At 42.0% G+C, this 21,860-nt stretch overlaps 1 protein-coding gene across 38 annotated transcripts in view; it reads left to right on the forward strand.

The window, feature by feature from the left end:
• The window catches only part of KCNMA1 (potassium calcium-activated channel subfamily M alpha 1), a 773,456-nt gene that overhangs the window by 725,106 nt on the left and 26,490 nt on the right, over positions 1 to 21,860 (forward strand). For 21 of the 38 annotated variants that reach the window (XM_067025281.1, XM_067025282.1, XM_067025292.1 and 18 more), the window contains 2 exons: positions 6,212 to 6,325; positions 11,066 to 11,196. In XM_067025281.1, the coding sequence (XP_066881382.1) occupies positions 6,212 to 6,325; positions 11,066 to 11,196 (245 nt within the window). Of the gene's footprint in view, positions 1 to 6,211; positions 6,326 to 7,094; positions 7,176 to 11,065; positions 11,197 to 21,860 lie in introns of all 38 variants that reach the window. The other 17 variants (XR_010838921.1, XM_067025277.1, XM_067025278.1 and 14 more) reach the window with 1 other exon arrangement.

The following is a 21,860-nucleotide window of genomic DNA, read 5'->3' on the forward strand; positions in this document are numbered from 1 at the left end:
GCATGCTACCATACCAAAGCAAGTTAAGCATAACTCCAGTGGGTCCCAGCTGTTATCTGCTATTGTTTAAAAGTGAAAGCAGTAAAAGGGTGAGACTGGCTCAGGCCTCAGGCTTGCCTGCCAAGCTCAGCACATGAGAAAGAGAGACCATCACACACAGAGGGAAGGCAGCATGGAGCACAGTGATCCTGGGGTTCTGAAGTCAGACTGTCTGGCTGTAGCCCCCAGATCTGCCACTTACCAGCTGGGGTGTTGGAGGAAGTTACCTGACTGCTCTGAATCTTATTTTCTTCATCTACAAAGTGATAATATTAGCAGTTCCTGTACTTACAGGGTTGTTGAGAGGAATAAATGAGGTGGCCCGTGAAAAAACCCTTAGTGCAGCTTTGGCACATAATAAGAAGGAATATGCCATGGTGACTTAGAGGAGGCTCTGGAGCCAATTTACCTGGGCTGAGATCTAGATCTGCTCATTCCTAAATGTATGCGCTGGGTCAAGTTGCTTAACTCTGCTGTGCTTCAATTTCCTCATCTGTAACATAGCAGTATCTACATAGGATGGCCGTATGAACTAAAGTTAAAACATGTGCAGATTTTAGTACATGCTGAGCACTCAGTAAATGTTGGATTTTACTATTTTTTTTCTTAAGGTTCTGCTTAAGCCTGACTTCTTCATTCTCAAAATTACCTTAGTCAATCTAGATCCAGAACATTCTTGCCTTTGCTTTGAGTTCCACAAAGGTGATGACATTGAGTCTTTCTCATTTTCAGATGTACTCACAACTACATTACCCTGGAACCCTTTTCTAGCCATGCCCTCTGGTAGATCTTATCTGAGTCACAGCCTCTCTTTGCTTGTAACCACAGGTGCTCCTGGGATGCTACGTCTGTATGCATGCATGCAGCAGGTACCCAAAACAATTACTTTAAAAAATGAAACCTTAGCCATCTTGTTATTCCCGAGCCTCTTCTCCTTGAACTTCTTAGGAATAGGTCAAGTGTTTGTGTTAAATTCTTTCATGTGAAGCCATCCAAACTGAAATGCCCTTGTCAAATTTAACTCTAGGTCACTTAACCTTCCAATAACTTCCCTGACACAGGCCAAGTGCTGCCTGCCATCGAATAACCAATCCTAAAAAAGAAAATAAGTACTACAGATTTTGTTCAGCTGAACCCAACAGTGGAGATGGTTGAGAACACAAATTCTGGAAAAGAATATAGAGAGCAGTGAAAACCATTTTTTCAAAAGCCTGAGAAACCAAAGAAGAAAGATTATGTCCTTAAATAATTAAAGGAAGTGGGAAATTAGGTCTAGAAAACAGAAGACTCCAGAGAGTCTGCAGTTGCTGTAAGGCATTAAGAACCTTTCTTTCATGAAGACTGGACACCAGTTTTTCAACATACCTAAAGAAAATCCTAGCCATCCAATATCCAAAATACTCCGTCCTTAAATACTTTAGGCTGTATTTTTATCACTGGATTGACCTGATTATTTCTACCAAAATATATCCACACTGCTATCGCCTTCCCATTAATTTTCCAGGATTTTTCTCTATGTGAAAATTCTTTTAAAAATCTCTACCAAAAGCTGCCTCAGGTCTTTATCCATAGGGAAGGGGGAGGCAGTGGATGCTGTTCCTAGCCAGAATATTTAGTGTGTACTGAGTAAAATATTAACGTTGGTAGTCAACATTTTTTTTGTGTGTGTGTGTGGTACGCGGGCCTCTCACTGCTGTGGCCTCTCCCATTGCGGAGCACAGCCTCCTGACGTGCAGGCCCAGCGGCCGTGGCTCACGGGCCCAGCCGCTCCGCGGCATGTGGGATCTTCCCAGACCGGGGCACAAACCCGCGTCCCCTGCATCGGCAGGCGGACCCTCAACCACTGCGCCACCAGGGGAGCCCGGTGGTCAACATTTTAAAGTATTTTTTCTTCATACCAGGCATCGTACTAAATGTTTTAAATATACTATTTCATTTTATTCTCACAACTGCCCTGTATAGTGGGTAATTCCAGCTTACAGACAAAGGAACAGAGGTTTGGAGAGTCTGTGCTCTGCTCTTGGTTATGTGGCTTATAAGTAGATGAGCTAGAATTTAAACCTAAGACCTCTGACTCCAAAGCACATGCTCTTAGCTATTCCACTCCGTTTCTTCTCTGTGGGCCAGGCATTTTGTAGACAACCTGGGATGTTTAAATAAATAGAAAACCCAGTCTTTGACCTAAAGTTCTCCTGCAGCATATGGAGTGAGCATGCTTTGGCAGGGGGCAATGTTGGGCCCATTTCTGCCTGATGCCAAAGGAATAGAACAAGTAAAGTAAGCCCATCCTATCTGCCCCTGAAGAGTGAAATGGGGAGAGGTTTTCAGTGTAAGGAGTTCAGGTAGTCTTTAAAGTTATCTTTAGCCCCAAACTTGCCTCCCATGTCCATGCTCAACAGAGAGGAAAGGGAATACATCTAAAGAACCAGGAGGCCATCTTGGTAAGAGCTTGGGTTGTAGTTAATTAAACTTGAATCTTTTCCTGATTGAGAACTTCTGATTCCATCTCTCCAATGCCAACATTCTTCATCATCTCTTCTGGCAAAATAAGTGGTTGTTTCTAAAATTAACTTCCCGAGTGTTAGTTCAACTAACGGAAGGAGCGTTTCCCAGTTTCACTATCCTGTAGCTGTAGATCAGGGTCCCTGGAGGATATTCCATGTGCCAGTGCTTTCACATGCAGAACTGAAGCACTGCTTTATGTAGAGGGACTTAAAATTCAACCAAAGATGTACCCACTGCAGCTAACAAAGGGATGGGGAGGAAGACCATCAGGGACCTGGATACCATTTAGACCTACCCCTTTATTAACAGCTGCTATGGTAAATGGGGGTAGGTGCCATCAAATGGCACCAAAGGCCGATTGCCTCTTCTCTTTGGAAGGAAGGTGCCTGATTTTCTGTTCTTTCCAAGGCCACTTCAGGAATCTGGGTCTGCTCTGCCATTTCAAGCCACAAGTTTCCCATTATAGGATCTCTAAGAATGAAACAATGCTAATAAATTCTGTTCCTCTTTAACACAACTCTTCAGGAAGGGCCAAAAAAAGATAAAATCTATTTCTGTTATCTTTGCCTTTGCTTATAAAAATGTGTGGCTATAAAAGTAGCAAAATAAAAAGTGACATTATCATTGCTGAAGTTTTCTTTCCAACAAAATCACCCCGTTCTTGGGGTCCTGTTTAGGAGAGAGAAAGACATTTAATGGAGAGATGTCTTTGGACATCCACCATAGTTTGTCAGTTGCAGATGCTAATGGAACCAGGCTTGGCGACCGAAGGGGAAAATGGAATATGAAAGCAAAATGAAAGAGGCCTATGAGGCAAGCATGTCATTTCTAAATGAAGGTTTCATGCAAAGGAATTGAGTCTTTTCACAGCTGAAAATGGAATCTTTAAATAAGATAAAATAAAAGGATGCTTTGGTTTGTTGCCGGTTCTGTAATGAAATACAGTTTTCCTAATACCGTGTGACCTGCATTTTTACCTGTTTTATGGGTGCTGGTCCTTGACGTACAAACCCGTATTTTCTCAAGTCAGCATTTGATGATGGATGTCAAAATACAGGCCATGTATTATGCATATAGCATTACCGATTTAAGGTGTTTACTTGTCAACTTGAAGAAATTCAAAAACGTCACATCCACTGAATCTGCACAGCTGTCACTTGCAGTTTTTCATGCTTTTGAATGAAACTTCTGATGAAAACAGTTTAGTTTTCCCCCTTCACTATTCTAGGGGAAGAAAACAGCAAGTATTTCAATTGCGTGTTCTTGGTTACATGGTTGGCTGAAAAACACACATTCCAAAGTTTAGCAAGATGGACACTATACTGTCATTCAAAGTTACTTACCCTGTGCACAGGGTATCAGTATAAAGAATAAAATTAAGTGCAATCAGGGAGTGAATGGTAAATAAAACTTTTTTTTTCTTTCTGAAAATATGACACTCCGATGAAATTTATACACAGGAGAGCAGAAAACAGGAAAACTCGTTTATATTTTTCTGGCATTTCATGCATGATGTACTTCCAAAGCAACAGGCAATTATGATCACCTGTCATTTCATTCCTGGTAGATAAAGATTCACACATAACCTTCATGCCAGAAACAACCCAGTCTTGTCACATTACCAGAGAGAGTCACTAATCTGGTCACACAATCTTCAGAAATTTGTTCTTGGAAACTTCGCAAGTGACTGTATCTGTAATTCCCTAATCCATTGATAAGCCCAGGTAGCCATCCACTATGGGCAAAGAAGAGAAAACAAAGAGAACGTGAACTTCTGTCTGCCTGTTCTATAAGGTGGGGAAGGCAATTGGGCATGGTGGCCAGTGTGGAGCTGGCGGTGCCACTTGCCACGTGGCCAAATTAATTTTCACCAAAAGAATGTATGAAGAAAATAAATGTATCATGTTTATACGGCTATGTACCTCCTTAAAGAGGCAGCCATTTGGCCTAGCTGGGATGCTTTCTCACCCTCCCTAAACTTGAAAATATGGTTGGGCCAAGCTTGTTCTAATATGTATTGAGATTTGGGTCTGAGACCCAAAGAAGCCCAAACTGCAAAAGTCAGAACAAGTAGGCTACTCTCCAGTTTACTGTGCCCACATCTACCTTACGGAGTCTGTGTCAAGCACACTGGGAAGTTCAAGGGTCCACTATAAGCAGGTGGCATATGCAGCAGTCAGGATGATTTCAGCTACAAGTAAAAAAGACTCCTCAGTTTGGCTTCAACAAAAGGGGGGAAAATAAATACACACACACACACACACACACACACATATATATATAAAAATATATAGTTGTACATATATTGTGTATATATAAATATTTAATACAAAATACATAAATATACATAGACATTATATATAATCTCATTATTATGTGTATAATATATATAAAAGCTCATTACTACATTTTATATTATAATCTCACTTATAAATGTATAAAATCTCATGTAGTAAGAAATCCTGAGATCAATTGGTTTTGATTCTAGGGCTGGTTAATTCAGGAACTAAGGACAGTTCTTCCTATCATTCAGTCTTTTTATCATTCACTTCAGCCAATTCATTAAGTTGGCTTTGTCCTCAGCTGGCGCCCATCCTAGTTACAAGACGGCTGCTACAGTTGCAGGTACTACAGACACAAAAGCAATGTCCGGTGGATCAAAAGAGAATCTCTTCCCATGTGATATTTTTTAAGAGCAAGGAAACATGTCCTCAAGCCCCCAGGCCGATTTCCTCCCACTTCCCCTTGGCCAGAACCCTGTCAAAGGCCCAGGTTTAAGTCCCTCACTGGCAAGAGAATAAGTAATCAGTTGGTTTAAGATAACAGTCAGGGGCTTCCCTGGTGGCGCAGTGGTTGGGAGTCCGCCTGCCGATGCAGCGGACACGGGTTCGTGCCCCGGTCCGGGAAGATCGCACATTCCGCGGAGCGGCTGGGCCCGTGAGCCATGGCCGCTGAGCCTGCGCGTCCGGAGCCTGTGCTCCGCAGCAGGAGAGGCCACAACAGTGAGAGGCCCGCGTACGGCTAAAAAAAAAAAAAAAAAAAAAGATAACAGTCAGGATAGGTTAGGTTATGCTGTGGTAACAACAACAACACAAACAACAACAAAACAAGTCTCAGTGGCTTAAAGCCACAGAGATTGATTTTTCACTCAGAATGCTTTGTGTGTCTGGGCTACTGTCCAGGGCTGCTGCCCAGCCTTCATCTCCATAGTAACCCGTGTTCCCACTGTTGTCACAGCCTGGGAAGAGAGATGGCAAGTCAAATACTTGTACCAGAAGTGATGATATGCGTTGTTCCGTTTGCTTTTCATGGGCCAGGGCATTTCCTATGTCATGTGGTCATATCTAACTTCAAGGAGGCACAGAGGTACGGATCCTCATGTGTGCCTGAAGGAGGAGGGGAACAAGAATCTGTGAGCAAGATCAATAATTGGTGTGTAAAGACTGGTTCTTAGGGAACTGTCAAAGTGGGTTAGAATTTTTTATAATGGTCTCCTACTTTGTTCTTCTGAAAACAACTCATCAGAGCTTATCCTGGGGGTGTTAATTTTTGACTTGTAAATAATGCATATGTTACTGTTTTATTGTGTATATACACTATACTTTCATCATTTCCAAATTTTCCACATTTCTGATTTTTTCTTTTTCCTCTCTTTCCTTCCCACTAGGGTTCACACCTCCAGGAATGGACAGATCCTCTCCGGATAACAGCCCGGTACATGGGATGTTACGCCAGCCCTCCATCACAACTGGGGTCAACATCCCCATCATCACTGAACTAGGTAGGAGTGAATGTCAGCTTTGGGTGGATTTTTTTGGTCCTCTTTTCCAACCATGCAGGATATAAGGAGGTTGGCCTGAGTCTTAGCTATTTCAGTGTGGTAGGCTCTAACGGGGTTTGTCTGGGGGGAGATTGGAGAAGGGTATGGGTAGAAATATGACACATGACCCAAGGGAAAACTGATCTATCTTTCCTCTGAGGTGAATAGATAGTTTCCTTATGCTGGTCACTGTTTTCAAAGGAGCGTGAGATGCAGGGTTTGAGATTGGGGCATACATTAGGGAAGTGGGGGGAAGGGAGGAAAGGTATGGTCCAAGGATTTTTTCCAGTGCTTCTCATTGGAAGCATCTGTGGAAGGTCCCTCCCTGGAGGTACAAAGCCTCAGGTCCAAGCCAACCCCATTTTGAGAACTGCGTAGAAACATTGGGCTAATATGTGATAATTTTACATTTCATCTATTCTAGTTGAGATTTTCAGCTAAAGGCCATTTTCAGTGACTGCCGCTTTGGTCCAAAAAGTGATGGGGTTTTGAGGGCCATGATCACTGGCCAGTGGGATCCAGCTTTTAACCTGGCCATGGCACTCCCTGCTCCTATTTGTGAATTTGCAAAACTGCTATGTGGTCTCTTCCCCCGAAGATAAACACTAACTACCTGTGGTCCTGGGTCCCTTTACTTGAGAATGTCTCCTCTGTTATTCCCTCACTCTTTTCTTTTTCTGTACTTTCCTCCACTCCCTTTCCCCAACCCTTAACTGCTGTATCCCATTAGCTAAACCTGGCAAGTTGCCTTTGGTATCAGTCAATCAGGAAAAAAACAGTGGGACGCACATTCTAATGATAACTGAACTGGGTAAGAAGCACTGTTTTCTTTCACATCAGTATCTCCTTTTGTTTTGTGGTTCGTGTTTCCAACTATCATCAGCTTGTTTTTTATTTCCCCGGCTGTAACAGAAAGGCTACCCCATGGCACTGCTTTGAATGTGTTTTATTTGTGGCTCTGGTTGGAATCGACTGTCTTGTTCTAGCCTTCCTTAATGATTTTTTCCCCACACAGTATCCGTAAACCTTTGATCACACCCATCTGACCTGGCAGTTGTTTCCAAAGCATCTTTGCTCTAATTCATTTTCTTTGGCTTGGGCCTTTTTTTTTTCATGTGTCTCCCTGGCTCCCCCTCCCACCTTCTCCCTTCTATTCCTCTTCCAACACACTGTCAGTTTGACTGACATGTCTTCACAGCTCTCAGAGGAAGTCAAGGGAGAAATATAAAAATTTTAAGATAAGAAACCTAAGACGGTGCCTTCCCTCCAGCTGTTTATTTTCCTTTATTCTGACTTTATTTGCCTTTTTTTTTTTTTTTTTCCTACTCAGCCCTTTTTCAGAAGCTCTGGTTCTGAAGCCATAACAGCAGCCAGCTCGTAGGGGACCCTTTCTTACTAAAGCCAGGTCTTAAGAAAGGATGCAAAGGATGAGCTTAGCAGCCACCAAGGCCCAGCCCTGCACTCTGACCCCCCACTCCGCTGGCCTAGAGCCCTCTCTTGGAGATTCGGAGCAGACTCATCTAGAAGATGAAGACCTGCGGTCGTGATGACATTTGTCAGGCTCTTCCACGATTCCCCATGACTTGGTTAATAACTCTATGAAAAGCACCCATCAGCAGCAGGTCTCAGAACTGGGGACTGATCTTCTAAATAGAGAAAGCAAGTGCTGCTCGATGGAGGGTAGATCGAGAGGTAGGGATCATCTGCCTTCAAATAGCTCACAAATGAAACTAACATGCCATTTTCTTGGCCCCAAAATATATTTCAAAATAATAGAGCAGGCTTTTAACACAGTAATCTTGCTTGCCAGGTGTCTGGAAACAAAGGAGTAAATTGTCCACCATTCAGCACAGCATTATTGTTGATGTAGCTATTTATCAGGACAAATTCACTCAGGTCAAGGAGTGTCACACTTTTTTCTGTTTCTAACAGTAGGACAGGTGTCTTTTTCATGTTTAGAGAAGTTGGCTAAAAGCGTAGGCTTCTGGATTGCTCTTCTCAGAACCTTAGGGTGGTAAGGGACCCAGGGTGCTTGTGTGGCCCAGACTTCTGGTGGGAAAATTCATCCAAACATCTCTGTCTCAGAAAACTTCAGCAGCATTTCAGCATCACCACTGCCAGGAATTTCTTTGTCTGTTTGGAATTCATGCGCTGCCAGCTAACTGGGATATCTTTATTTGTGACTAGTAGAAAAGAAAAAGCGTGGTGCCCCCAATCTGAGGTAACAATTGAAGTATTCAGTTAGCATAATTGAGTCTCCTGAAGCCTTTGTCCCCCACCAGATTTCTTTTATGAGCTCAGAGAACCTTCCATGTGTTCACATCACCCTCACCTTCTGCCTTAAGCCCAATTTTCCTACTCGTCATACTGCCTTTAGCACTCAGACCGTCATCTTCTGACCACCTCACCTCCCCCTATCCCCACAAATATTTACTGTTTACCTACATGTTCTGAGATGTCTTCTGCATTACACTAGGCCAGTAAAATGCCTTTCAAAAAACACAGATGGCGCAAGGTCAAACAAGTTCTTTAAACTGTATAGTATATTCCAGTCTTCACGCACTTGGGGAACCCCAATTGATGTTAGTGGGTCCAGGCTTCCTAGAAATTCCACAAGAAGGAAATCTGTTTGAAGCTATTTAACCTGTTTCCCAGTTGTATTTGATCACAGACATTTTGGGGTGACTGTTTTCATCACCTCTTAGCACCCACATAATTACTGTCCTGTGAAATGGGTTTCAGGTAAACACTGGCTGCTCTCCCTTTGAGACTAGGTAACCCAGAACCCTGGCTCCTGCCTTGGAGTTCTTTCCCAAAGACTCGAATCCCTAGCTGGCTGACATTCTCCAGTCCTCTGTCAAGTCTACCAGGCCCTCCCCATCGTCATGAGAAGAGGTAACCGACACTTCCTTTAGGCGGTGTCCATGTGTACGCCCTCCTCAGCTCTAACAGGTAGTTAAAACCAGGTCCCTCTGTATCTTGGCCCAGGTTCACATGTTCCCATTCACAAAGCAGGAAGACTAAACCGTGGCCCACAGCATGCTTCTGGGTAAATGAAGGGAGGAGAGGAAAAGCTACCGCATGACCCTGGCAGGATCCCTGAGCAAGGCCTTACTTACGTGCTTCTGAGAGGGCAAAGGGAAGCTGGGAATTTTCGTAGTGTAAACAGAACATGGACAGAACGTGAAATCATGAGAGCAGCTACCGTTTATCAAGGTGCCGGGCCAGGTTCACCAAGCAGAATCTCATAGGAGGCTCCTGACAGCCTCAGGAGAGCTACTAATATTTCCCCCATTTTACAGAGAGAGAAACTAAGGTGTAGAATGATAAAATGCTTTACTCAGGGGAGTTAGTGACAGGGCCTGGATTCAAAGCCCAGTTGTCAGATCACTAGCCTGTAGCTCAAGCACTGCGAGGACAGTGGAGACCCAAATGTGAGAAACGTTGGAAGAACAGAGAGCAAAGATTTTCCCCCATTAGGATCTTCCTCTAGGGAAACAAGATGGTGTCATTTAAAAATAATTCCATGCCCAGCCTTTTATCCTATTATCATTTATTCTGCCTCATATGATAAACAAACAAAAGTTAAAAACAACAACAAAAAAAGAAGTTATCTCAAAAGTTCCTTATGGAAAAAAAAAATTAAAACAATAACTCTAGGAAAGAGAATTAGCTGCTGATACCTTTAGAAAGGAATCAGAAAAAGGAAACCTCATCTATTCTTTTCCTAAAAGCACCATAATTATTCCAGAAGTCACAAGCGCTCATCTCCTCCCCCACCACACACTTTCCCCGCCATTACTTGCTCTGCAAAACTGATAATTTCTGATGCCAAGATGGGAATGGAAATTAATTTGTCATTTAATTTTTAATAAGTTAAAGACATCTCGGTGACACAACCAATCAGTCTGCACGTGCGTGCCAGAGGAGTCCTTGAGGAATCCTCAGATGGAAATGAAATACAACATCAAATGTGGCGTCTGCTTGAGCTGAAGCACATAAAAGACTGAGCTGTTTAGGAGGGAAAAGGGAGAACGTGGGCATCCCCAAGCACCTCGGAATGCAGAGCAAATCTTGGTCAGCAAGCAGCCGAAGACAGCCAGGGGTTCGTCCTTCGTATTGAACAGGACTCGTTGGGTTTGGGCCTGGATTAAGGGCCAGACACCAGGCACTACCCAGACCCATCCCCCCACCCCGGGCAGGCTGTGGGTGGTGCCAGAGGGTGGATTCCTTTTGCTATTTGCCTTTGCTATGCTTCCCAATCTATTGCTCTCCGCTCTCGATAAATTGCTTTCTTTCCCTTGTGGCTAAACTTCCCATCCCAGCATGGCTCCTCATCCTTGAAATATGTCCACCTCTCAAAGGACTTAGCCACCAAAAAAACGCTTCAGAGTGTTTTTCGTCACGATCTAAAACTATACCAAAGAATTGACCAGCACTGTCCACCGGCTCCACCAGCCTGCCGTGGAGCACGTCTGCTTGACGTCACTGCTCTCCAGGCCTAGGAACCTTGAACGAGCACCTCGGAGCAGTCCATTGAGTCCCACCGGCCCCCACCTTGAGCTCCATCAACAGCTTCTCCCATGCTTTTCTTTCCTTTTCAGTGACTTCAGTGTTTCCAAACCAGTAGCCTGCTCTTTCTCTGACTCTGCCGCCCGCATGGGGTCTTTTGATCTAATTCTTACTTTACGCTTTTCCTAGTGAACGATACTAATGTTCAGTTTTTGGACCAAGACGATGACGATGACCCCGACACAGAGCTGTACCTCACGCAGCCGTTTGCATGCGGGACAGCGTTTGCCGTCAGCGTCCTGGATTCACTCATGAGCGCGGTGAGTAGGTGGGGGACACGGGGACCCAGGGACAGAGCGCCTCCAGCCTCCAATGCATGAGAGGCATGGGCTGGAGCTCGAACTTCTGGAGAGCTGAACCACACCAAGCTTGCCGTCTGGAAGGGGATACTGATATTATTTAAATTAGCACACAGATAGCCATCTGATGATAAATTCTTGAAAGTGCAACGAAGGCTATGAGTAAATATAGGTAAGCACTTGATGTGGTCTCGGGATCAGAGAAAGATTTCTCCAAAGAAAGAATATATATTTTATGTCAAGATCTGAGCAATAAAGATGGGAGATTTTATGGGGAAGAGAATCCCCCAAAGAAGGACAGCAAAGGTAAAGGCCTCGTGGGGAGAAATGTACCTGACAGGCTCAAAGAAGGCAAAGAAAGCCTGGGTCGCTGGGCCTCAGTGAGAGAGGGGAAGGGGAGGACAAGGCAGAGTTGGACCCACAGGACCTCGAAAACCATTTTCATGTTTTTGGTCTTCCTCTTAAGAGCAGTGAGGAGGCATTGAAGGGTTTTTAAGTTGGCAAGTGATGTGATCAGGTTTATGTCTTGAGGGGATTGCCCGGGCCAGGTAGGTGGAGGATGGCTCAGGAGGCAAGATAGCAGCAGGAAGTCTGAGTAAGGGGCTCTCGTAGCGTGGAGTAGGGTAGAGCCCTCGGGGCTGGAGGAAGGTGGATGGGTTTGAGTGGTGTTTGTCAGTAAAATCGAGAGGACTTGGGAATAGATTGAATATGACTCAGTCCTGGGCGAGGCGTGGGTGTGAGGCAAGGCCTGGCCTCTTCTCTGCCCCAGTGAAGGCGCAGAGTGGTGGCAGAGAGAGGAGGGTGGTCTGGCCCAGGGATCCAAAGCACCTTCAGTTTCTTTTATAACTTGATATGCATCAAACAATCAAGGCATTTGTGTTTTCCCTTGTGAGACCAAAATCAAATGACAATTAAAAAGTAGGTCCCATCTTAAAGAAGCCATCTCGAGCTACAAAAGGCAAAGCAGACTAGAATGGAGATCATGAAGTGTTCCCACTGAGTGGCTTTATTTATTGTATAGAAAAGTCTTTTTATTTGGGAATTCTCAACTTCACTCTTTTTATAAATACAGACATAGGCTGGATAAAAACTGACCTTTGGAGAAACCACCAAAAAAAAGAATTTTATTGAATCCATTAAAACCATAAACATAGCCCAGAGAGTTTTTATACACATATATTTCTTCAAATGCTTAAGAAGGCTATTATCAAAGAAAAAAAAAAAAAGAAAAAGAAGGCTCTTCTCCTGCATGTGTTAAACAACTGATATGCTAATTATGCATTATTCTCATCTATTCATTAAAGCTAATCCCAGAAGGACCTCTATTTGAGGAAAGAAAAAACATAAATCTTTTTAAGACTAATTTAGGTTATTCTATATTCCTGAATGTGGTCCAACTACAAGCATATCTTAGTGAAAAATCAGAATTATAGATTTAAAAATAAATATGAAACAACATTCATCTGAATTAAGGTTGACTGGGCTTCCTGCCATCCCACTGCTTTTGCCAAGCCGAGAAGGAGAGAAAGCAGTCCTTACTGAAGGCCGTCTTGCTTTCCCAGGGCTCACGACCTTTCTCATGGTCTGAGACTACTGAGCCTCACCTTTCTATCTGCCAGTGGTGTTGGGCTTAGTTTGGGCAAACTCCCTAAGCAGGCCAGAGGGCATGATGGAAGCAACCGGATGTGCTTATTACAGTGCTGTATTCTCTGCAATAGTCCTCGCAGTCTCCAAGTCCACTTTCAGACAGATTTCTGTAATTCATCTCCTCGGAAGTGTTTCATTTTATTTCTGATCCTAATCAGACAGATTTCAGAAGACTGTTCTCACTAAAAGATGATGGAACAGTTTATAGTCGATTTTTTTCAGAACTGTAAAATACTCGATCCAAATTTGTAAAAATCCAAACTTACAAAATTGTTTCCACAGATCAGACATGCTGTATATTCCAGGTGGGACCAGCTACATAATTTGAAAGCCTACTTTTTCAAAAGTTACTAAGAATTTCAAAATGGTGACAGCTAGAGCATTGAACCAAATGAGGGGCTCTTCTGAGCATGGGCCCTGGGTGACAACGCAGGCCACACACCCGTGAAGCCAGCCCTGGTTCCAAGGAATAAAACTGTTTGTAGGCGCCAAAGCACTTCACCTCTACACAGTCAAGGGGGCACACTGTGGCCATGGGGTAGGAGTGAGTTGCACATCTAGATTTGAGTTGCACCATTGCTGTAGAGAGAAACTCAGCTGAGAAATCAAAGTGGGTTGGTTTGACATTTTTAAAAAAATCTGTCTCTAATCTCCTTTGAAATGCAAACGAAAATGTTTGGGAGAAGGTGGCTAAGGCGTGTATGAATACAGTAGTCTGCTAGCAAAGCAGCACTTCTCAATTCCAGCCTGGGAAACAGCGGTGTCAGGAATCTAGGAACCATCCTTGTCATGATCAACAGCAGCATAATTTATTGAGGGTCCAGAACTGTACAAAGCGCTTCATTATTATTATTGCAGACAATATTATTTTGGACAATAATGTGAATCAGCCTGCTTTAAGTGTGGAAGCAAGACCTATTTAACTGATCCGCTGTTGTGACTTCTCAAATCATTACTCAAAATGCCTATCCACTTATTCCAGGCCTTGTTTTCATTGTCTAGGATAAACAAGTTCCACAGTGAGGTCGCAAATTGGATCTGGTTCAACAGACCCAATTGGATCTAGACCTTCTGATTACTTGTGATTTCTTGGCATTCCACCCCAACCCTAATTTATGAAAAAAAATAGGAGATTATCTAGTACCAAGGCAGTAACTAGAAGGAACTAAGAGCGTTGGCAGGAATATAAATTGAGAAAGTGAGACTCCAAACAGCGTGAGCTGGAGGTAAGCTTCCATCTCAGGAGTCGCTTACAAGCAATATCGCTACATCCACACGCACGTCTCTTTAGATGTCTATGATCTCCTTTTTCTAGCGCTCCTCCCCAAATTGCCATATAATCATGTGTCTAAACACTCTCTGAATATTGTCCTTCATAATTCAACTCCTGCTGCTTACTGCTTCATTTGTGAAAAAGAATAATGTTTTGATTCATCACATGCATTCCTAGAACAGCTAGGGATGATACAGACATGGCCTCCTGGCTTTTTCCTGCAAATCAACAGCAGAAATACCTGAGGAGAGGGAATAATTACGCTTATGGGTATATGCCTCTGAGACGAAGAACACAAGAAATGTATTTTTCAGAATGATCCAGCTTGATGCTCATACACACATGAAAAAGATGAAAGGAAGCCTCTTGGTAAAACTGGCTCATGAGTATTTAGATTTCTTTTCCACACAGCACCCACTTTCCCCTACCCTCACCCCAGTTTGAGTTCTACCTGGACCCTCCCTAGAAAGAAAAAAATTAGTCAGGGGCTCAAGAGCCAGACTGCTTGCACGTGGATCCCAGCACTGCCACCTACTGGTTGTATAACCGTAACCTCTTTGTGCCTTAGTTTTCTCATCTTTAAAATGGGAATAATAGTAGTACCTACCTCACAGGACTGTTGAGATGATTGAATGAGTAATGAGTGCAGTGCTTAGCACATGGCAAGCTCTATATGCATTTACTGTTATTAATCAATACATTATTGGGCACTTACTAAATGCCAGGCACTATTATTCATGCTGGGCATCCAGCAGTGAGGAAGAAAGATAAAGACCCTGCCCTCGTGTGGTTTGAACTGTCATTCTAGTGGGCAGTCACTAGGTAAGTGACAGTAGCTATGTCAGTGGGTACCTGAATACTATCAGATAAGGATAACTAATTTGAAGAACATAAAATAGTTTGAATGGGTGTGGAGACCGATTTTAGCCACAGTGGTCAGAGTAAAGCAGTCTTAGAAGATAACTTGGAAGCTGACGCTGCAAATCAGAAGAGAGCAGCTGGGGGTGAGGGTAACTAGCTTTCCAAGGCAGAGAGCTGGCCTCTCTTCCAGAAATAACTGAACTTATGTTGGTAAGACTGGAGAATAGGACCATCTGGAAGATGAACCACACGATTCACTCTCTTAACTGTACCTGCATGAAGGGCTGAACCCTTGAGGTGCGTTACTGAGAAGGCTGAGTTCTCAGGCAGCCTAGTGCCATGTGACATCAGTTACATCAACAAATGCTTCCTCTGTGGCTCTACTCCTTACACTCCACTCAAGAGCCACCATTTAGGCAGTCTAGCGCACAAGGAGACAGACAGTCCATGGTCCACCGTGCAACAGATGAGCTAGCACCGCTGTCAGCATGGCAAATGGACTCAGAATATGCCACTGCTGTCACATCAGGCCAGGCAGGCCCGGGATGGTAAAAAGAAAATCAAATAGTTCTCATCCCTCATGAAAGAAAAATACTAAAAATAAAAATCTACACCATGAAAACTAGCAAATATAAAAAATGGCAGCTATGACATGGAAAATGACAATTTTAGAGCAATTATAAACGAAAGGCAAAGTGCCATTAAAGTTAAGGCAATGTTATTAAAAGATGTGTTAATTTTCAGTTAAATTTTCTATAAAAGACCAATTAGTTTAAAAGGCTTGACAGCATTAACTGTGAAACATAAGCTCTGGTAATTATACTTCAAAAAAAATAAAAAGAGGAAGATGCTCCAGCGTGTTGGAGAATCAGGCGCAGAGGGGCCTCCATGGAGCAGGCTAGATGGCGCTGCGGGCTCAGATTTCCCTGGTGTTGTCTGCTGGTCCTTTCCCCAGCATTTCTGGGTTTCCTCAATGTCTGATATTCTGTCTACGTACAGAATCTGAGAATCCCCGAAGTTTAGAGGCTACGGGGTCACGCGTGTGATCTGGGCCAGCTCTCTGATATTAGAGCTGAGAACGCAGAGGCACAGGGAGAAAGGGATTTTCTAAATTGGTTGCACCATTAGCTGGTCGTTATTTTTTATAAACAAAAATCCTTTATTGAGTATTTGTTGTGCATTAGAATTACACAAACTATCTCATTTAACACTGTCCTGTAATCTGGGGTTTGTTTTGTTTTGTTTTAATCCCTGTTATATGGATGAGGAGTCTGAGACCTAGAAAAGTTGGGCAACTTTCCTATTGTCATAGCTATTGAAAGGCAAAGCAGGGGTTTTCGACTACAGGAGCTGAATTCTGAAGTCTATACATAGATCCAGGGGTGCCGTGTCGCCATACTTAGATGATAGGCTGCCCTGACCCGATGTGGAAGCCTGACCTTAGCACCGGGAAGACGGACCCCCATATTCCTTAGACTACACAGGTCTCTGGATCCCAGGCACTGAGCAGGACCCTGGTGAACTCCATTCTCTTAAACTCCCCAACAAACATGTGACCCCGGAACAGCCACTGCAAAGGCCTCTAGCCAAAGCATCCCTGAAGACTAGTCCCGCCAGGGTTGGAGGTTCTATGTGAGACTCTAGCACAGGCATAGTAAACATGGGCTATGGTAGGGCACAGAAAAGACTAGCAGTACAAAAGCGTAGGAGGCAAAGGATCACACCTACCTATTACAGAATTCTGTGTTTCTTCAATCTAGTGTTTCCCTTAACCCAGAAAAGAATTGTGCCTTCTGGGTCAGGTGAATTGTAGAGAGGTTTATTCTAGCTGCCACATCCTACACAGGAATAGTCTTTGGTGGTTGGCATTTGAAGTCCTAGCACCTGGTTTGCCCCCATGATGCTGAAACAGTCACTTCCTAGGCAGAAAGCACTAGATGTGATATTTAATTGCAGACTGCTCTGTACTCTGTGAGTGGTACCCTGGCCCCAGAATGAAATGGGTGCCCTCCAAAATGGCTGACTGGACATCCTTTCTCAGGAGAAGCATTGTCTTTCCACTGAGTTGCTCAGATCACAAAGAGACCTTGAAACATGCTCAGAGCATACCCATATGCAGTGCTCAAAGTACTTCCCTGCAGCTGAATATTGGGGCATCAAAATGGGAGCAAGAGTGCTCTGCTAACAGACATCATTATTCTCTGCCACAGCAGGTACTGTGGCCCAAAGCACTGCTCCTTGATGCCTGCATGAAAAAAGAGAAAGGAGAGACATCTGGGATGTAGTCCCAGCTCAGGGGGCAGAGAACTGCGTTCAGTGTCATGAGTGGTTCCAGAATTTTTCAGGGACCTGTAAAATGCTCTGACCCACCCTGAAATTATACCCCTTGATGGGCAATTTTGAAAGTGACACACTCTTGGAGTAGCGTACACTTTCAGTCCAAACCAAGATCCAGGGATTAGTAGGTGCTCAATAAATGTCAGCGACTGATTGATCGAAAAGATTATGCTGTTTCAGTGTAACTGATTTCAACACAGAAGGGGAAACATGTTAAGGTCAAATCCTAAAGATTTGACGAAACAATAGCCTTTCATGATGACCTTCCTGACTTACCGTAGCAGAGCAGAACTTAGAGTGTTCTTTGTTTAAGAACCATTGACTGTGTTTTCCTTAGATGATGTATTCATGTTCAGTTGGAAAATTTTGAAAGCTCAGATATACATAAAGAAGAAAATTTAAACAAATCACATTCCCAACACCCAAAGATCAGCATGGTTAGTATTTTGGTATATTTCCTTCCAGATGGGTAGATAAATATGGAATCACCCAGTTTTATATCTTGGTTTTTTTTCTTTTCAGTTATTATTTTTCTCAGGGTGTTTAATCATGTCATACTCTTGGGTATCACTGCAAGACCACCATAGGACTTCCTGAGACTCTGACATATGGTTGTTCCAGAATCTACTTAAACATGATCTATTGTGGGGCATTTCAGTTTTTAATTTTTTTATTATAACAATAATTAACCCTGTGATGAGTGTTACTGTACGTAAATCTTTGAGCAAGAAGCAACTTATTATCTTGAGGTAAACTTAACGGGCTTTTAATAAATGTGAACATATTTAAAGCTCTTGGTAAACATTGCCAGATTATCCCCCAGAAACAATTGTACCAGTTGCACTACCATCACTGTGGTGTAAATGCCATCTCTTGCACTTTAGCGGGCACTGATTATCATTTTCCTTAGGGGGCCCTTTAATTGTGTTTATGGTAGTTCTGAAGTACACGTAATTTTAATTTGTGTGTATATATAGCCATGTAAATGCATAGTTTCTTTTGTGAATTCTTCTATAGTTTTTATGCCTAAAAAGTGCTTGCTGAACAAGAGAACTCATCAGGTATCCTGAGATTGGTTAAATATTCAGCTATATTTTCATCAGGTTGTTTGTGGCTATATTTTTTGCCTTTAACTATTTTATAGCATTTACCACCTTCTCCCCTCCCAACTGTATTGAGATATAATTGATTTATAACATTATGTAAGCTTAAGGTGTGCAGTGTTACATGTATATATTGTGAAATGATTACAACAGTAAGGTTCATTAATCCATCACCTCACCAGCAATTTTTTGTTGTCATTGTTGCTGGGAACTTTAAACGTCTAATCTCTTGAGCATTTTTCAAATATTCAATATGGTATTGTTAAGTGCGGGCACTATGTTGTAGTACGTTATGTCCACAGAATTTATTAATTCTATAACTGCAGTTTATATCCTATGACCCCCTTCACTCATTTCCCCAACCTGTACCTCCTGCCCCTGGCAACAACCAATCTGTTCTCTGTTTCTGTAAGACCCATTTTATTTAGATTTCACATATAAGTGAGAGTATACAATATTTGTATTTCTCCGACTTGTTTCACTTAGCTTAATGCTCTCAGGATTCATTTGTTGCATATGGAAAGATTTCCTTCTTTTTATGGCTAAATATTATTCCATTGTATACATACCTCATTTTCTTTATCCATTCATCTCTCACTGGATACTTAGGTTGTTTCCATGTCTTAGCTATTGTAAATAATGCCACAGTGAACGTGGGGTACAAAAGCTATCTATCACTTTGAGATAGTTGCTTCATTTCCTTTGGATATATATCCAGAAGTGGAATTGCCGGATCATGTGGTAGCTATCTATGTTTGTAATTTTTCAAGGCGCCACCATACTGTTTTCCATAGTGCCTCTATCGGTTTACATTCCCATTAGCAGCATGCAAAGGTTTCCTTTTCTCCACATCCTCACCAACACTTGTTATTTCTTGTCTTTTTGACAATAGTCATTCTAACAGGTGTGAGATGATATCTCACTGTGGTTTTGATTTGCATTTCCCCGATGATTAGTGATGTTGAGCATCTTTTAAGGCAGCAGTCCCCAACCTTTTTGGCACCAGAGACCGGTTTCGTGGAGGGCAGTATTTCCACAGATGGGGGCGGAGGGTGGGGTAGAGGGGATGGTTCAGGAGGTAATGTGAGCAATGGGAAGCGGCAGATGAAGCTTCGCTCGCTTGCCCCTCCCCCCCCCCCCCCCCCCCCCGCCACTCACCTCCTTCTGTGCGACTCGGTTCCTAACAGGCTGCAGAAGGGTACTGGTCCACGGCCCGGGGGTTGCGGACCCCTGTTTTAAGGTACCTGTTGGCCATTTGAATATCTTCTTTGGAAAAATGTCTATTCAGTTCCTTTGCCCATTTTTTAATCAAATTTTGGGGGTTTTTTTGGCTACTGAGTTGTATAAATTCCATTTACTACCTTTTTTAGAAATTTAGAATAAATATATTTTCATAGTAGAAAATATATAAAATAAATACAATTATAGGAAAAGATGAAAATCAGTCAGAATTCTGTTACCAGGAATTAATCACCATGTAAAATTTGGGGATACTAAATACATAATATTTTTACATAACTATTACATAATACTAAGTATTTAGTATTTATATAATACTAAATATTTTTACATAGCTATAACTGTATCTGTGGCAGACTGCACTTTTAACATGAGTTTTAGATCATAGTGTTTTTTGGATCCTGCTTTTTGAATATTGTAATGTTATGTCATGTAACATAACATGCTCTGAAAGCATAATATTACTATCTGTACAATGTAAGTCACATAAGTGTATCATTACTTAATCATTACCATATTGTTGAAAAAAATTTTTTTCCAGATAACCAATTTCCCCTAAATCATTTGTTGAGTAAACATCCCTTCTCCATGGTGCATTATGCTTTCCTTATCATATTAAGAAATGAAACAGCAAACTTTTTTGTAAAGGGCCAGATGGTGAATATTTTAGGCTTTTGAGAGCTGTACAGACTGTTGAAACTACTCAATTCTGCCATTTTAGCACAAAAGCTGAAAGCATTTTAGTAAACAAATGGGCATGTCTGGATCTCAATAAAACTTTATGTAAAAAAAAAAAACAGGTGGGAGTCGGGATTTGGCCCAAGGCCCTGATTTTCAATCCATTCTGGTTGATCTTCTAATTTTTAATATTGCCTACAATGTTTAGTTATAAAATCTTTAATATTTATTATAATACCTCAGAGGACAATTTCATAAACTGTTTCCAGAGGAAATTTAGCATACTTTTATCAAGTTTAAAAACATAACAACTCACTAAACTCACTAAATATCCTCTTGCTATTTCATTAATTGATGCTTTATTATTTCCTCCTTCTGTTTTTCTAAGATAAAAAAGAACAACAAAAAATTCTTTTAATACTTAGAATTATTTGCTGAAATTCTTTCATATTTAATAATAAAAGCATTTAAGGCTCTGAATTTGTCTCTGTAGCTTTGGCCTCAATCCATGACATTTTTTGTGTGTGTGTGTGGTACGCGGGCCTCTCACTGTTGTGGCCTCTCCCGTTGCGGAGCACAGGCTCCAGATGCACAGGCTCAGCGGCCATGGCTCACGGGCCCAGCCGCTCTGCGGCATGTGGGATCTTCCCAGACCGGGGCATGAACCCGTGTCCCCCTCATCGGCAGGCAGACTCTCAACCACTGCGCCACCAGGGAAGCCCCATGACATTTTAATATGTCATTTTCAAATAGTCTTTAATTTTTAGTACTCTGTATTCTGAGTTTGATCTCCGTCTTGACCCACAGTTATTTAGGATACTTTTTTTTTTTAAGTTGGAAGTGTTGGGATATTTACTTTTGTACCTACTACTCTATTTTTTTTAAAAATATAGACCATACGGCTTATACTTTATTATATATATTGAGATTTTATACTTTGGGCCATCAATCATACTTTGTAATTATTGTTTGGACGCTATCTAAAATGTTACGAAGTTTAGCACAAATCTACTAAATACTCTCATTACATCCTTCATTTCCTTATATTTTGGTCTCTTTGAGCTGTGAAAACAAGAAACACAATGATATTTCACATATCAATTTTACATATGACTCTCAGTCCATGTTTAATTTGCTATAATGGCTAATTAGTTTTGCTGTCTATATTTCAGTTATAATATTTTCTCCATAAATATGTTATATATTTATTGTAAATTTTAATTATGAACATAGAGTTAAGTCGCTTAATGTAATAATTAAAAGTTTTCCCTTTAAATATACTTTTCTTTGCCTGTTTTGTTTTGTTTTTTCCTCTTTATCTCTGAGACACCAGAATTTGATTTTGGTTTTTGAACAAGTTTGAGAATCTTTGCCCTTTTATCAAATCATTTAGCTCATTTATGTTTAGTTATATAAACTACAATGCTAAAATTTTGCAGTATGCTTTATGATTCTATAATTGTGTCTTTATCAGTCTTTGGGTACAT

This window comes from Kogia breviceps, chromosome 2 (genome assembly GCF_026419965.1).
Source record: "Kogia breviceps isolate mKogBre1 chromosome 2, mKogBre1 haplotype 1, whole genome shotgun sequence".
NCBI classification, from domain to species: Eukaryota; Metazoa; Chordata; class Mammalia; order Artiodactyla; family Physeteridae; genus Kogia; species Kogia breviceps.